At 47.9% G+C, this 17,779-nt stretch overlaps 1 protein-coding gene across 4 annotated transcripts in view; it reads left to right on the top strand.

The window, feature by feature from the left end:
* The window catches only part of CHN1 (chimerin 1), a 192,626-nt gene extending 191,438 nt beyond the window's left edge, over positions 1–1,188 (top strand). For all 4 annotated transcript variants that reach the window (XM_011226216.3, XM_034654759.1, XM_034654760.1 and 1 more), the window contains one exon: positions 401–1,188. In XM_011226216.3, coding sequence (XP_011224518.1) covers positions 401–572 — 172 coding nt within the window. In that variant the 3' untranslated portion in view covers positions 573–1,188. The remainder of the gene's footprint in view (positions 1–400) is intronic.
* The last annotated feature ends 16,591 nt before the right edge of the window (positions 1,189–17,779 follow it).

The following is a 17,779-nucleotide window of genomic DNA, read 5'->3' as shown; positions in this document are numbered from 1 at the left end:
ACCAGGTGGCTTGCCCTCAGCCATCTCTCTGTGCCCCCGCCACCCTCCCCAGATACTCAATAAAAATCCAGGGGACAGGGCAGTCAAGTGGTAGGAGGGGCTGATGGAATAATCGAGACGACCCAGCCCCTTGTCCACTATGTGAAAACACACCCCTGCGGCCTGCGGCAGCGCATAGAACCGAACGCACACAGTCCAGCAGCGAGCTCGGGCGGGGGCTTCGGTGATCACCAGGTTAATTTATCAATATAATTTACTTTGAAGTGAAGAGGGGGACGGAGAAAGCACGTAGCCAAAGAGCTGGTAAGTGGGCAGGAACCCAGTTTTTGTTTTAGTGCTCGAGCTGCGTGCAGAAGGCCGGCGCTTACATGAAGGCCGCTCCTTTGCTTATGTTTTTCAGAGTGACCCTCCACGAGAAGGAGAATCTTATGAACGCCGAGAACCTTGGCATTGTGTTCGGCCCGACCCTGATGAGATCTCCAGAGCTAGACGCCATGGCCGCCTTGAACGATATACGATACCAGAGACTGGTGGTGGAGCTGCTGATCAAAAATGAAGACATTTTATTTTAAATTTTAGTTCGCAGGGAAAAAAAATGTTTTGCAGATGAAGGAATGTTTTATAGTAATTTAATTGGCTCTTATAGCTGAATTATTTCTTGGTTAGAAGTTTGGGCAGATAACCAGATTAAAATGAAGGAACTTTCCATTGTTTCAGTAGAACCGCTCAGCTGTCCTTGTAAAACAGTGAACACACGCGCTCCAGTTCTCGTAACCCTGGGTGTTTATCATGTTAAGAGAACTCAAGCTATTGCATGGTTAGCCCCCTCTTTGGCAAGGGAACCCCACACAAAGGAGACAACAAGCCTGCACCGCCTCTTTGTCCCGGCTAGTCTGTGGTTGTAATTCAGCATGTTTCACAGAGTCAATCTTTCGTGACTTCGCTTTCGGGTTCTGTGTCATTGGTTTCTGACGCTTCTACGAACACGCGCACAAACGGATGGAGCAGCACCTCTGGCCGCTGCACCGCCATAGACTAGAGCATATGCCGACTTTCCTCCCAGCGCTTTATTTCTGCTTTCTCTTAGTTCTTCTCTAACATAGTCCTTTCTTTCCAGCAAAAGCAAAATGTGTTTTCAGATTTGTTACTTTAGTAAATTATCCACCAATAAAAAAGTACAATGCGGAACATTTTCTGTTATGTTATTATCGGCTTTTAGTTGCAATTTTGTGTTTTTATCTGGCATGGATTTATTAATTTATTAAATCTGGCTTTTAGAAATCAAAAGTATTGATAGCTTACCTTTTCCCCACTATTGAGAATATTTGGGGAAATGTGTTTGGCCATTTATTTAATACTAAGGTTTTGTGTTGAGTTCCTAAAATAATTTAAAACTGAGGATTAAAATACCCATCCATTGGATTTTTCTTCTTGCATACTTTGGCAGAAAGCTCAACTATTTTCTCAACTTTTGTGGGGGACGGGGGGCAGGCAGTTTTTCCTTCTCGAGCCATCAGAAGAAAGACCAACTAAAAAGAGTGACTTCTTCAATGTTTGATTTGTCGGAAATGATGGCATTCACATGCGGTGGGGCTGACGAGCTTGCCAGAGAGGAGTCGGTCCACAGGCATCTAGATACCAGGACACCTGTGCTGGGCCTGATACTGTCACCAGCCACCCATGTGCCTTTGCGTAAGGACCCCCCAGGGTCTGTCAAATGAGCAGCCTTCCAGAACTCCAGTTCTATCCTGTTTTAGAAAGTAAAAATTATAATAATATAATAGTGCAAGGCACATTTTTGTGTTTTTGCCACTTAAATCCTTAATACTATGAAGACTGTCTCAAAGATAATGGTAACTGACAGTTTTTCCTAGTTTTGCCCCTGGGCTCTAATAGGAAGTTGACAGTACAACTGCTAATGTAGGCATTCAGAAAAGTATGGTTGTTCAAGAGTGAGTCCCTCAGCACTGCCTTCTCAGACACAGTGTCCCGTGGAAAATGTCATCACACTGAACACTGGATACATAGATTAAAAGGGTCCAGAGATCTGTTTTGTATAACGTAGAAACTTTCTTTAAAATGGAGGCCACTAAAAGGCACGATACACTTAAGTCAATACTCTTGACTCATGAAATACATTTGTCAGAGAACTCTGATCACAGGAATCTGTCCCGGGTTATGTAAGGCTGCTGAACTGCTCTGTGTTCATGGCTAATGTTCATTTGGTACAAAGGCTTTTTAAAGAAAAAATGCAGTTGTAAAGAAATATGCCTTATTAGAATATAATCATGCTGTTCTTTTCCTAAAAGGAACAGATACGGTTGACTTTCAAGCAGGCACTTCTTCTTTTCCAAGGGAAAATTCGTTTCTTGTTCTGATTTACCGAAACTTAAAATATTCCATAAAATTACCCAGGAAAATCCAGGTAGCAGAAATATTTAACACTGTGCCTTCCTTCAAGAGGTCTCAAACAGGTTTTAAAAGGCCACACACACACACACAGTGCCACTTAAATCACTTCTGTCTTCCACAGGTATAGACATAAGCTCTGTGGTCCTGAGGTTACGCTGCACCCTTCCCCCAGCTGGACTGCACTGACGTTCAGGGTTAAGTGTGATTATTACTGTGAGGTTCCAAGTCACCTGATGAATCCGTCCCACTTCAATGTAGGACCAAAGGCAGCATAGGAGACATGTACTGTCAGGGCACAGCTCCCGCGCGCGGGCGACAGGTAGGTGCCGGGGACAGAGTAGGCGCTTACGAGAACTAGAGGTCTCCCTGGAGCAGAAGCAATGAATGATCATAGTAAACACTCAGCAGATGTTTAGAGAAACTTCCAAGTCTTTGGACAAGATCCCTGTTTACCAGATCTGTGAACAAGCACAGTTGGTATGTTTTTAGAGGCCCGGATGTGTAGTTCACCCCCTCAGGACATGCAGATTCAAATCACAGCGCCGCCTGTGAGCATTCTTGGACCGCGGGGTGACACTCCCTGAAATGAAGAAGCGGTCCCCTGTTGGCTCAGGAGGCTCTTGATAATTACCAGAAGCTTCTACACATAGCTTTCTGTGACTAATGGGAGATTTCCTACATCATGACCTTTTAGGATGACACAAAACTTTCTGTTGATTTCCACCACGGGAGTGAAGGAGGGACCCATAAACCTCCCCGTGATCACCCACCCACCCGGCAGCCCTGTGTACACTCGGCCCTGGATGTCGGGTCCCTTTCTTCCCAATTTCCTCTATACAGACTTCAAGAAATTACTGAGAAACCAATCTCCCTTCTCTACACTTTGTTAGTTTTTAATGCCAGTTAGTCATACCAGCTGGCCAAAGGAAGTTGTTCTTCACTGAATTGATATTTAAAATGTTTGTAAGGGGAAGAATGATGTTTATCAAAATGTTTCTGGTTACTTGACGAGCTCAAATGGAGTGCCTCTGAACAAATTAGATTCAGGGTTCCCACACTATTCATTTTTTTTAAAAAAGATTTTTATTTATTTATTCGACAGAGATAGAGACAGCCAGCGAGAGGGAACACAAGCAGGGGGAGTGGGAGAGGAAGAAGCAGGCTCATAGCAGAAGAGCCTGATGTGGGGCTCGATCCCAGAACGCCGGGATCACGCCCTGAGCCGAAGGCAGACGCTTAACCGCTGTGCCACCCAGGTGCCCCAACACTATTCGTTTTCAACAAAATATTTTAGAGTTTATAGCCCCGGAGCTGATAGGTATTATTGGTAATTTCATTTAAAGAGCAAAAAGGTTGTTTGTTCTTTTTAAACAAACATTGGAAGAGCAGGATACCCAAAATTCTCCCAACTGTTTGCTTTACTCACTGCGAGGGGAACTTCTTACAGAACTCTTCCGGGTATAACCTGATTTGCCTGTGACAACGGTGTGGCGCTCACATTTGTCTGCTAGTGTGAAGCGAATGGCACGCTGTTGTAGGAGCTGAAGTAATAGTGACCTTCACATACATCATTATCACACCCCGCACTCCCACTGAACATCTGGGCGGTTTTGACCCTTGATTGGCTCGCAGTGTGTGGAATGTAGGAGAAGGCTAGGAAGAAGACAGGGATCTGTCAGCTTCTCTTTTAGAGATCTAGTTTTTACTTGCACTCTGTCTAAATGCAGCCCAGTCCCACGTCCCCTGGTGTATCTACACACCTCATTCCACTCCCATTTCCTGCCTGCTCCCAGTGGGCCAGGCACTGTGCTAGGCCTGGGAACAAGATCAGTTCCAGCTCTCAAGGAGCTTAATGGGTCAACGTGGCCAGTCAAACTTGGATTTTGTCCTTTTTCTCACTGAGTATCTTATTTCCTATGGGTTTCATCACTAAACGTCAGCAGAAAGCTAAAACAAGACAGTATGGATGTATTTGCTTTTCTTGGGGGAAAGGGTGAGTTTGCAAGCCACAATCTGACAGTTCCACGGACACTTTGAAGTTGACTGTAAACATGCATTTGACCAATAAGAAAAGAAAATACAAAAATGACTTCACACATAATCAGTATGAGCTTATTTGGAAGCATCAAGAGCATAAGGTCTTAGCTGCCTGTCCCCGTGGGCAAGTTTGTTTTCTGGAATGGGGCGACAGAGCACAAAAGAGCCCCATCACGTCCTCTGCCATGGGTCCACTCGCCCCTGACTTCCCTGCATCACTCGAATCTAGGCAGCGCTGCTAGCAGTCCTTTGCAGCCCAGGTACATTGATTTTGGCCAACTCTGTGCCTTGTTGGTGGTCATTCTAGAACAAGAGATGGTCTCAACCTGACAGCTCAGAGTCACCATTCATCTAAAACAGACTGACCATCTTTCACATTTACTGAATAGTAGTGAAGCAAACCGAAGTTGTTGTTTTCCCTTGGTTCTGACCAGCCAGGGAATTAGGTCATAACGCATACACCAAATCCCTCTTAAGACCAACTAGCAATTTTATTAATAAAGCTTATATTAGGGGCTCCTGGGTGGCACAGCGGTTAATCATCTGCCTTCGGCTCAGGGCGTGATCCCAGAGTCCTGGGATCGAGCCCCACGTCAGGCTCTTCCGCTATGAGCCTGCTTCTTCCTCTCCCACTTCCCCTGCTTGTGTTCCCTCTCTCCCTGGCTATCTCTATCTCTGTCAAATAAACAAATAAAATCTTTAAAAAAAAAATAAAGCTTATATTAATAGTTTTATCATAGTTCCAAACATTTGTTTCAACACATTCTCCTACCTTATTAAAGTCATCAGGGCCTCTCGGCAAATGCTTAAGATTTTTTGAAAGTAAAGTTATTTCACTAGTCCTGCATCTCATGCAAGGATCTCACATTAATTGATAGTTTACATATTGGAACCAAAAATCAAGGAAAAGTTAAGCTAAAAATTATGATTCATTATTCACCACCAAATAGTGGAAGGAAAACCCTGACTTATGAGTCACATTGTTTCTCTGCTGAAGACATATTTTAATAATCTTTCAGTTGTAATATATTGCACAATGGCAATGTTTTCCTTTTTTGTTTATTCCACCCAAAAGCACAAGACAACAAAAGCAGTATAAGCGCCATGTTGCTGACCTAGTTTTTGGAGCTCTCGTGCACACTCGAAGTGTTGGGGTTTTACTGTTGCTTACACACAGTCACAATTATTACTGCAGCAGGTAACATCAGTGGGTGAGGCTACAAATCCGAGGACTGTTTTTTCTAGTTCTGAAACAACTTCTTAGCTGCCCATGTCACTATGGTAACACAAAAAAGCAGAGGAGGTGATGTTTAAAGATTAAAACGATTCACTGAAGGATGTTAGCAAAAAGGATCTTGTAGAGGTAAAATGTTGTAAACTTGGAATGTTCTAAAAACAAAAATCTTATTTTCATTGTGTCAATCTCAGATCAGTGACTTTCCTTTGATATTGCCTATAAGTACAACCTGGACAGCAGCCAAGGCCTGTCCCTTTAAAAAAAAAAAAGAAAGAAAGAAAAAAATTACATATATATCTATATCTATGTAGATATAGCTATATCAAGGCCTGGGCTGATCATCTGGATGCCTCTTCCTATGAGTGGACATTTTCCGAAGACAGTTTTTATTTCTGCCAAAGAAAATTCAAAATATTGAGCAATTTTTTAAAAATTGTATCCAAACTATGTGAGAAAGGAGATGATTCAGGCATATAAAGGTTAAGTTCAAGTACATCAGCTCTCCATCCCCAGATTCTAGGAACACTGGCATCAAAATGTGGAGGAAGGGGAAGTAAAAATGTAGAGCTTTGGAATGGGTTCAAATTAAATAGTTACCATCTTAAAATAGGCTATCATAAATATAAGTTGTTTTATGTAAGCCTCAGGGGTAACCGCAAGGCAAAAAACAGTGCTACACACGATAAAGGGGCTAAACAGACTACAAAGTCATCAAATCATAAAGCCAGACAGCAAAAGAAAGGAACAGAGAGGCATTACAGAACAGTCAGAAGCCAATTAACAAAATGGCAGTAAGCACACACCTATCACCAACTACACAGAGTGGCTGAATGGGTAAAAAACAAGCCATCTCTCTGCGGCCTACAAGAGACACCCCTCAGATGGGAGGATGCACAGACAGGATATGAAGGGATGGAAAAAGCTATTCTATGCAGATGGGAGCACAGAGAAAGCTGGGGCAGCTATATTTACATCAAACAAAATAGACTTCCAAGCAGCCTGTGATAAGAGACAAAGAAGGGCATTACATAATGATAAAGGGGTTAATCCGACAAGAGGATCTAGCATTTGCAAATATGCACCCAGCACAGGAACACCTAAATGTATAAAGCAAATATTAACAAAGCTAAAGGGAGAAACAGCAACACAATAATCCTGGGGGACTTTAATATCCCACATTCACCCATGGATACATCATCCAGACCAAAAATCAATATGGAAACACCGGCCTTACACGATACGTAACCAGAGAGACCACAGATGCAAAAAACATCCCACCCAAAAGCAACAGCACACACCTTCTCAAGCACAGATGGAACCTTCTCCAGGACGGATTAGATGTCAGGCCGCAAAACAACTCTGAATAAACTTAGGAAAATTAAAATCATATCGAGCATCTTTTCTGACCACAACGGTATAAAACTAGAAATCAACTGTAAGAAAACTAGAAAATGCACAAATATGTAGATGAAATAGCATGCTGCTGCACAACCAATGGATCAACAAGGAAATCAAAAGAAAAATCAAAAACTGCCACAGGGCAAAGGAAACCGGAGATTCAACTTACCGAAATCTGTGGGACGCAGCCAGATTCTCGGAAGGACGCACGGATGCGCCCCGGGGGCCGGCAGCAGACGCAGCCCGGTGCGGTGCAGGAGACTCTGGGCCCCAGCGGGCCGGCTTCTCTCTCTCTCTCCCCTGCCTTACCCGGGGCCGGGGCCGAGGTTTTCAAACCTGAGCCGCTCTTGGGATCACCTGGAGACCTTGATAAAGGCTCCGCCTGCACATTCTGAGTTAGGAGGTCTGGGTGGGACCCCAACATTTGCATTTCTAACAAGCTCCCAGGTGCTGCTACTGGCACAGGGATCACACTTTGGGAACCACTGGCCCAGTCTTTCTCAGCCCTGGCTGCCCATGAGGCTCACGGGAGGCCGAGCTGCAAGCCAATTAAACCAAATGCCTCTCGGGCAAGGCCTGGGAAGGCAGTTCCCCAGGTGATGCTCATGGGTCCCTGTTGCGCTAAAGGAACTCAACTCCATTTTCTGTTAGCGTGTTAAAATGTACCCGGGGTTTGTTTTAACCAGGTATGGTAAGACACGCAGACACAGAAATGACTGGCAGGAAGTAGAAGGGTTATACCCACAAACCTCCAGAAACAGGAGGCAGGGCCACATGGGGACTGACCAGTCCGGCAGAAGGGGAGAGGGCAGAGAAAGGCCCAGAAACTGTCCGGGGTTCTCTTGGGAAGGAACAGGGAGACAGGGTAGGTTCCCTGAGTCGGTCTGGTATTGGATAGTGTGAAGAATCTCAGCAGTCTCTGGACTCCAGGGGTGGTCCCTGGTTGTCTGGGACCTGGCCCGGGGTGACATCAGCAGGGGGGTTCCGGTTTGGTGTGTGCGAGTTTAAGGAGATTGCTGGGGATGTGGGCTCTTCGGGTGGTTGGTTTGTATAGAACAGGTGCACTTGCCGGGGAGTCTTTGCTAGCTCTAGGGACTGGCTACGCCTGAGAGGGGGCAGGCTTCTCAGGTTCAACACCCCAAAGGCCAGAGCATCAAGAATACAAAAACTAAGAAAATACAGTCAGTAGATGGTTACCTCTGTTTCCCTCAGAGTCTCACCCTCCTGGTTTACGACCTAAGGCTGACAGTGTCCTCAATACTTTCTTTTACTACTCAAATTTGATTCTAGATTGCATAGCTTAACCTAAATTAGATGTCAAGTCAGAAAAAGGAGACGGGTTCTAACATGAACCATGTTGAATCACTTCGAGGATTTCGATTTCTTGGACTGCACTTGATGAGACCAGCCTTGCACAACAGGTAAGAAATAGAAACTGTTCTGAGAACTTCGACACAACCTGCCTCAACCCAACACAACCAGGTCTGAGAGTTGGAACCACTTGTGTCAACACCGCTCAGCTGTTTGTTCCAGGAGACCTTGGCCCAAGGACGCCCAAGGACGCCCAAGGACGCCCCAAGGACGCTGAGACTGCTGCTTCAGAAGTTCCTGCAGACCAGCTTCCCGGAGACAAAGGGCTGCTCACCTGGGCAAAGAGCTGGCCTATCAAACAGCAGTTTACCCGTCGAGACCCCCAACAAGACCCTTGCTGTGTTCACCAGCCTTCTACTACCATGTCCCCCAGCTTGAAGACACATCGTAACCATGGAGCCCAGAACCCCCAAACCCTACGAAGTCCTCCTCGGACTCCCCAGCTCTGTAAGCCTGCTCCTGCCGAGCCACTCGGCTACCCCTCGAGTTCCAGGAGTTTGGTTTTGCTTTAGTTGCAGGCAGAAAATATATGGGGAAGCTCAGCAGTGATTTCAAGAGCTAAGGGCTCTAATATAGTCAAGTAAGTCTGGGAAATCCTAAATATCAGTTCCACCTTCATGACAATTGCAATCATGTGAGAATGTTTCTGAAAATTCTGCATTAAAAAATAAAACTTTAGGATTTTTTTGAAGATTTTATTTATTCATTAGAGAGAGAGAGTGCGAGCACAAGCAGGGGGAGCAGCAGGCAGAGGGAGAAGCAGGCTCCCCGCTGAGCAAGGAGCCCGGTGTGAGACTCCATCCCAGGACCCTTGGATCACCATGACCTGAGCCGAAGGCAGATGCTTAACCGACTGAGCCACCAGGTGCCCCAAAACTTTAGGATATTAAGCAAATGAGCAGCTTGTCATAGGAAACCTTGGTTTTTCTGCAAACATACTAACTCCTCTAAGAACATTTCTCACCCCGCCTTAACATCAGCTTTTAAAACATTGATTTGGGCATGAATGATTTGAGAGAAATTAAGGAGTACTAAATATATAAAGTAAAACCCTGACATCCTGAAGCTAATGATGAGTGAGAGACACCCAGGCTTCCCCCTCCCGGAAGTGTCTTCACCCCACCATCAGAGCCTCTGTGCTGGACGGGCTGCCCTGAGGAGGGGACTTCCCACGTCATGAATGGTTTCTACATGAGCAACGAAGGAAGGTTTATTGGAATCCAGAAGTCTTTGTGGAGGGCGTCCCATGAGGCCCCTCCCAACAAGGCATCCATTCACTTTGTCATAGCAGGAGGAGTCAGGACACCCTCCTGCGTCAGATCGCCAAAGCCACTGGAGCAGGTGCCCCCGGCCTAGCAGGAGCGTCACTGACTGCTCGCCAGAGAACGGTTCCTGTTCCTGGTGAGGCCACTAAGAGATCAGAGGAAATCCCGGCTGGTCCCTTCACAGCCCTCTCAGAGGTGGGAGGAGACATCAGTCAGGGAGCCTAACTTCCTCGCTATTTCCTCTCTGGAAAAACCCTGCTTTTGTCCCAGATCTGGGAGAAGAAACTATCAGAGAATTCCAGGACCCAGTGCATTGTCTGTGAAATAGGTGGCCAAGCAAAGGGGCGATTGGCCTCACAAAATCAAGGTTATTCAAATTACCAGGGAACATTCTGCCAGCGTGCTCCTTGATATGTCCTCATTAAAAATTAATCACCATTAATATTAATTATAGTGATTAAGAGGAAACATCTGAAGACAGACTTGTGTCCTTATGGCTGTAGATGGAGAGAGCAAGATAACAGAGCTGCTAAAGGGAAGCAGCTTTATCACCTTACGTAAAAAAGAAAGGAAGGGAAAAACAAGCCAGACCTTGTCTAACAATGCTTGGGCTAGGCTCTGGGCTCCCGGGACACTGCTAAGCACCCCCCACCCGGCCCCCGTGGGATCTCCCCTGTATCACAGCTAGCTTCTCGGCTCATATGGCAGTCTCTCTGTAGAGGGAAGTCAGAGGTTTTCATCCCACAACGTCCATCCCACTCCAAGTCTACTGAGTTGAATTTGGATTATGCCAAAGTCTTTTTTTTTTTTCTTGCCTACACCCCCGTGAACCACTGTTCTTTCTTCTTTTTCCAACTTTATGATAGGGGGACAAAGGGTTCGGTGGAAAATCATTCTGAGGGGGAGCTGGGGATTTCTCACAAGGAATGAATGCCAAAGGGCCCTGCACTGCTGGACAGTGGGGCTTTGAGAAGCCTGGGGGACGGCCCAGCAAGAGAACTGGCCCAGCCGACTTTAGCCTAAGATACAGAGAAACTCTGTTAGGAAGCACGTCCTCCCACCCCCACACTGGAAAGCAGCTCAAAGGCAAGGAAAAGTGGTGAAGAGCAGAAAACCCCTGTGGTCCACTAACAACACGGCTAGTTGCTTTCTTTCGTGTATGTTTTCCTTGTACCAAAAGCCTGGCCCCCAATCAAATATAATCCAAAGGACAAACATACTAACTCGGCCCTTGGAGTGCCTACAGCTTTCTACAATGTTGTGGGGGGAAAGACTTCAGGCCTAGAACTTAAAAACAAAACCTGCTGATTATAAAAACTGTATTACAGGAGAGAAGAGCATGTGGTCAGCCCGGAGCTGGGGGCCCTGAAACATCAAAATTGCGGGCTTTCTTTTCCACCCAGCCCTCCTGCCCCCTGCAAGGCTCTCCTTGTGTCAGCAGGGGAGGGCTGTTGCAGGGGAGAGAGGCCACCCGCCGGTCCCCGAGGGAGGGGACGGTGGCTCTATCTCAGGCCAGCCATTCCAAGGCTGCACTCTGAAAACGGTACTGAGAAACTACACCATGAGTAGGAAGCACTTGCTCTGAAGGATCAAAGGGAAGACGATGGATACTGTGTTCAAGGGAACGAAGCATGAAGGATCCCGTTGTCACCTGAGTTTGCACTGAGTGCAGGGCCTGTGGGTCTTGGGATTACCCAGGGGCGAACTTTCTGGCTGGCCAGCAGCACATAAGTGTTTTGAATTCCACTCACCCCAGTGCTCTGAACCCCGAAGTAGACCACAGGCTCACATTGCTCCCCCCCACCACTGCCCTCAGCCAGCAGTCCCGGGGCCAGGGCCGACTGCGGGGCGTGGGATCATCTGGGGCCCACGTGTTCCCTGGAGCGGCTGAGGAGCTGAGGCTTTCGAATGGGTGGGTGACCTGGCAGAGAAGCGTGGCCACGGTGGAATCTGGTTGCCATGGGGATAGGAGGTTTTCTGCTCAAGCTGTGTGAGAGCAAATTTTCCATTGTGTATATGAAAACATAGTGCAGCATCTTCAGGTTTTAAATTCGTTTTCTCTTTCAGATAGCATCCAGGGAGGGCTCACACAACCCAAGAATTATGGAAGGTAATTCTCCAGGGGACAGCTCCTTGGAGGATATTCGGGGTTCAGCTTTTGTTTCGGCATGAAGGTGGGAAGGAGAGCACGGGGCTCCTTTTCAGGAAGCAGCAAGGTCTGTCTGCCGGGGTTCCTAAGAGTTTCCGGGGGCTTCTCCCAGGATGCTTGACCAAGAGCGGGAGGCGCTCTAGAGACAGGCCAAGGACAGCACTTCCCTGTCCTGCGATCTTCAGTGAGGAAGTTTCACGTTGTTTTCCACCTTCCCTGCTTTTCAGTAAATGACTCCACAGCCCTCGCTCTCTCCTCTAGCTCAACATGCGGGAACAACTTTTTGAGCCGGTCTTAGCCGGTCTGGACCCCTAACACAAAGTGCCCTAGAATGGGTGGCTTACACAACATGAATTTCTCACCCTCCCAGAGGCCGGGAGTCCAGGATCCAGGTGTCAGCAGATCCCGGGTCTGGTCGCAGCCTGCTTCCTGGTTTACAGGTGATGGTCTTCTTGGATCCTCATGCAGAAGAGAGAAGCAAGTTCTCTTGTCTCATCTGATTACAGCACTAAGCCCTTTCAGAAAGGCTCCATTCTCATGACCTAAAAATCTTCCACAGGTCCTACCTTGTAATACCATTACAGTGGGGGTTAGGATTTCAACATTTATACTGGGGGGACACATTCCGTCCATAAAAGCCCCTGTGAACTTTCTTCCGGTGGGTGGTAAAATACACATGAAATGTATCATTTTCACCATCTTAAATGTACGATTCCGTGGTATTAAGTACATTCACAAGGTTGTGCAAACTTCACCATTTCCACAACTTTTTCATCATGCCAAACAAAAACTGCCCACCTATTAAACAATGGCTCCCTATTACTCCTCCTCCCCCAGTCCCAGGCAGCCACTATTCCACTTTCTGTCTCTATGAATGTACCCATGCGAGGTACTTCAGATAAGTGAAATCACATAACAGTTGTCATTTCATGACTGGCTTGTCTCATTTACTATAATGTCCTCAAGGGTCATGCATGCGGTAGCCTGTACCCGCACTTCGTTCCTTTTTAAGGCTGGAGAATATTGCTTTTATGTACACACCGTGTTTTATCTATCTGTTCATCTGCCAATGGACCCTTGGGTTGTTTCCACCTTTGACTACTGTGAATAATGCTGCTGTGACCATGGGTGTACAGATACCTGCTTGGGTCCCTCTGTGTCAGTTTTGTAGGTCTATACCCAGAAATTGGACTTGCGGGAGCACATGGCAATCCTGTGTTTAACTTTTTGGAGGGTCATGCTCTTTCCCACAGTAAGCCTTTGCGGACTTAGGCCCGGTGGCTTTCCTGGGGCACGGAGGATTGTTTTCCGAGGGAGTCTGGCAATGAGCACCCGGGTCTTTATTAATTCTCTTACACTCATTCATCTGTTTCTCCAGGGGTTTCTGCAGGTCTTCCTTAGTTCAATTCTCTTCTATTGACTGTTTAGACTTGAATGCGCCTGGGGGCAGCAGACTGATGGTCTATTGATTGACTGACAGACTAGCAACAAGGTGGGGTCGGGGAAGCCTTATCTTCCCGGTCTTTCCAAACCCTCCTGAGCCACCCTGTCAACCTGGCATACTTGCTTCCAGTATTCACCCATTGGGACCTGGGCGGGCAGGCAGGCCTCTTTGGCCTCCTTGACACTCCATGATCTCCCGCTACCTTCACAACGTCCTTTCCTTCATCCCGACACCCTCCCCGGCTCGCCACCCCACTGCTGTCTCTGTCCACCCCTTCACAGCGCTCTTTCTGCTAAGGACTTCCCCGGGACTACACTCCACAGCCGGCTCTGGTGTCTTATCCCCTCAGGGGCAGGACATGTCCCACCCTGACCCTCATCAGGACCTGATACAAGAGTAAGCTCACAGAACTTGGTAAATAAGGGCCTATTGATTTATGACCCTGATCAGAGACTTGGACAAAGAGGCTGCTTGGGTCCCTGAAATAAAGGAAGCCTACAGGTAATGTAAAGGGCCATTTCTGGATGTGGAAGCTGGAAGATCCCTTTACTACACTTTGCTTTTTTGTCTTTTTAACACTTTCATCGTGAAACATGCTCAGAGAAGCATATGAAATGTAAGCGAACAGTTTAATCAGTAACTATAAAGCAAACATCCTTGTCACCACCACCTAAGAGGGAGAGCACTGAATGGCACCTCGAGAACTTGTGTTCTGGAACCCAGGCCAGTTCTGACTCCTCTCCTCCCCCCCGCCCAGGGCAACCCTCTCCTGAATTTTATAATAGTTTTTTTCTTGATTTTTTCCATATTGTTACTGCTTTTATACACATCCCTAAAAAACATGATTTCGTTTTTTCTCGCCTGACGTGTGTGTGTGAGCTGTAACCGTGTCCTTGCACGAAGCTGGAGCTGGTTCATCTTTCCGCACTACAGCCTTCCATGGACAGCACAGCTCAGTTTACTCAGAGCACATGGACTGGCAGTGTTGAGGGACAGTGTGTTGCCTCCCGTTTGGGGTTATTAGGATGAAGATGCCGGCTGCTCATCCTTACACGTCCCCAAAAGCGGAGCACGTGCCTAGGAGCAGGCCTGCGAGGTCACAGCCTCTGTACATCTTCACCTCTACCAGAGGACCAATGGCCTATTTTCCTAAGTGCTCGTGTCGCTCTCTCGTCCACCCCAGGTGAAAGAGCGTCTCTGCATCCCAGCTCTTCAACATTCAACAACGCTCTGCGAATTCATAGGCAAGGAGGGCCTGCCGGTCCTCTTCTACTGGAGCTAAAACCATTCAACAGACATCCTTGAACGTAGCAACCTCCAAACCCGGGGCCCTTGGAGATGCTTCTGCAGGAGCCCCTACCCCAGTTTTGGGGTGTTAGCGGTAGGAGAGACACGCACAAGAATAAGAATCTCAGGGGCAGGGCGGGGGAGGGGGCGCCCAGGGGCTTGTTGCTGTCCCCCTGGAGCTGTGAACCACGGAGCCCTAGCCAGCTACAGACCCAGCCAGCCGGTCCTAAAGCATACATCGAAGGCTAGGGTGCCACTGCCTGCAGGTGTAGACGGAGCCCAGGTGTCACCTGCAAGCTCCCTCTCTGCTCCCCGCTGAGCCGCACACCTGACCTCACCGGGGCTGCCACCCGCGTGACCAGGGGAGCCAGGGCGGAAGGTCAGGATCTCACTCGGCCTTACCAGTGGGGCTCACCCCGGGAATAAAGCAGAGCTGCTGCACTCCTCTTTGTAAAAAGCGCCTCATTATTACCAGTTTCAAGCAACAGAGGTATGTACAAAGAAGAATACAGAGGCTTTTGAAATCTCACCAACCAGAAATAAGTATCACAAACATTCGGTCAACATCATTCTACATATTTTTCTGTAAAATATACAGATGGAAGGATGGGCGGGTGGGTGAGTGAAGGGGTGGACAGGTAGATAGGCACATAAGTTATACACATAATTCTAGAAAAAAATCCTACTGTACACGTTATTTGAAAATAGAAATTTGTTCTCTTTACAAACTAAAATTCGTTGCCTTCTTCCTCTAAGTGCAAGAGCAGATATCCTCGATGCAGAAACCTAGAAATCACAGAACATAAAAAAAAAAAAATCATCTGCCTTCCACCACCAGACCACGAACATATCTGCAGTTGTGTGTATACATACGACGTAATATTCATTTGTTTGTAATGTCCTTATCAAAATAGCATAGCAAAAACCCAAAGAAACCAAAACAGCATAGCAATGCACTGCTTTCACCGCCCCCCTCCCCACCCTCACCTTCTCAGGTTTTCAGACCACCCAGCAGCCATCGACTCCCCGGCAATGCTGGCCTCTGGGTCCGGGGCTGAGCCTCCTTGAAAAGGACCCTCCCATCCACTCAGGACACAAATAACAAGCAAATCACACACTTCCCAAGAAGGAACCAAAAGGACTAAAGGACCAGCCCTCATTTGTCAACTGGTAGGTGGAGGATTTTGTTTCTCTGTAGCCACGAACAGAAGGACACAATGGAAGCAAAACCAAGGCAAACCTGACCTTCACAGTGACAAGCAGTGTGGCTCAAACCACAGAAAAGACCAATGGCAGCAATTTTTTAGCAGTAACTGACACTGTAACTAGAATTTTACCATCAGGGCAATGAACATGAGGCCGAGTGCAGACCCCGCGGCTCAAAGTGACCATCTCCCAAGCAGGCCCTGTGACTGCCCGAGGGCCAGACCTGACAGCCCCATGCACGCACGGTTCTTAAAAAGCACAGGACAAAACACAAGTCGAAACAGAGCCATCTCGTCTCCACAGCCACAAGGCCTTGAACCAAATGTCACAACAAACTGTCGGTAATGGAAACAATCTATACAGTGCGGCTTAGCTGACCCCAGAGCCAGCCTACAGAGTGAGCCGGCCTCTGTCTCCCACCTGCTCCATCTCCATGGCCAACGCACAGCCCAGGAGACATCTGGGCCTGTTGTCCAGACCCACGCTCTTGTGAGAGGTTTTTTTTTTTTTTTTTAAAGATTTTATTTATCCATTTGACAGAGACAGAGACAGCCAGCGAGAGAGGGAACACAAGCAGGGGGAGTGGGAGAGGAAGAAGCAGGCTCCCAGCATAGGAGCCTGATGTGGGGCTCGATCCCAGAACGCCAGGATCACACCCTGAGCCGAAGGCAGACGCCTAAAGACTGAGCCACCCAGGCGCCCCTTGTGAGAGGTTTTAACGGGGCTTTGGAAAGCTGGATGCAGTCTCTCCGGCTCCCAGCCTTAGAACTGCCCCACAGCCCAGCCCTCAGGAAGCTGATGACTGGCCCTGTGGACAGGATGGAGCTGCTTAGGTATTGCTGTGCTCAGACAACATGACTACATTTCAACTTCTGGGCCCTTCTGAAAGCAAAACCATCCTCCAAAAATGTGGCCCCCATGGGGGGCTGCATGCCCTGAGCCAGGTCGATGGGGCTCTGCTTGGGGCGTACCAGCTGCGGGGACCCTTGGATCACACCGTGTAGGGGGCTACCTATTCCCTCAATGCCTGAGACCATCCCGATTTCCAAGGTGTTGGGGACAAGGATAAGAGAGAGGGCCCCTCTCTGTGGGGGCGCAGAGTAAATTCACTCTGTTCAGCCCAGCCACAGCACCAGCTGGCGAGCATGCCAGATCTTTCTCTATCCCCCATGCCACCTCCTCCTCTCACCTAAAATGGGAGGAGAGGGGGAGGAAATGCTGCCTTTTCCTCCTGTGCTGAATTTATTCTAACTGCAGACCGGCTGCAGAGCTGGGGAGAAGATAAACAGAGAAGTCTAGTTATAATCTTTCAAAATCTCCCAGCATCCTCCAGCCCACTCCGTTTTCTTCCTACCTTGTTGCAGGAGGAACTCTGCCTGGCTTCCACCGCTCTATCCTGCATGGCTGTGGAAGTTCTCCGGCTCCTTGTGGGCACTTCAGACCCCAGCTGAAGCTGCTTCACATGGTGGGCCCGAGAATTTTGACAGGTGCTTAGCATTTTCTAACCAAGTCTCAACGTGGCCTTGGCCACTTAGGTTAGCTCCTAGGTCCACCCTGTGCCCCTCTCAGCTTTCTCCAGAGCAATGGCACATCTGATTGTGCCTCACACCCCCTCTCTCCCTATGGAGAGTCTAAGGAGAAATACATAAATGGCAACAGTCTCAATACCCACCAAGCAGAATGTCAAGTTTGGACCAAAGCCAACAGGGTACAGGACAGGAGGGAAAAACCTCTGAGGGCAGGACGACATGGTCTCCTTTCACCTTCATCACAGGCCATGGACGATAAAAACGCAGTCAGCAGTTTCCCTTCTGGAAACTGGAAGAGTCTGCATCGAATTCAGGCGTGTGGCTGTATGTTACCCCCGGGCTTGAGTGAGGAGCCAGAGCTGTGAGAGGGCAGGACCCTGGAGGGGTACTGTGGGGGGAGGGGAGTCCTGGGCCTGCAGGGGCTCAAAGGCAGCTGTTCCAGCC

The sequence above is a fragment of the Ailuropoda melanoleuca genome, chromosome 2, assembly GCF_002007445.2.
Source record: "Ailuropoda melanoleuca isolate Jingjing chromosome 2, ASM200744v2, whole genome shotgun sequence".
NCBI lineage: Eukaryota > Metazoa > Chordata > Mammalia > Carnivora > Ursidae > Ailuropoda > Ailuropoda melanoleuca.
Note: the sequence above shows the minus strand (reverse complement) of the source record. Positions and strands in the feature narration are given on the sequence as shown.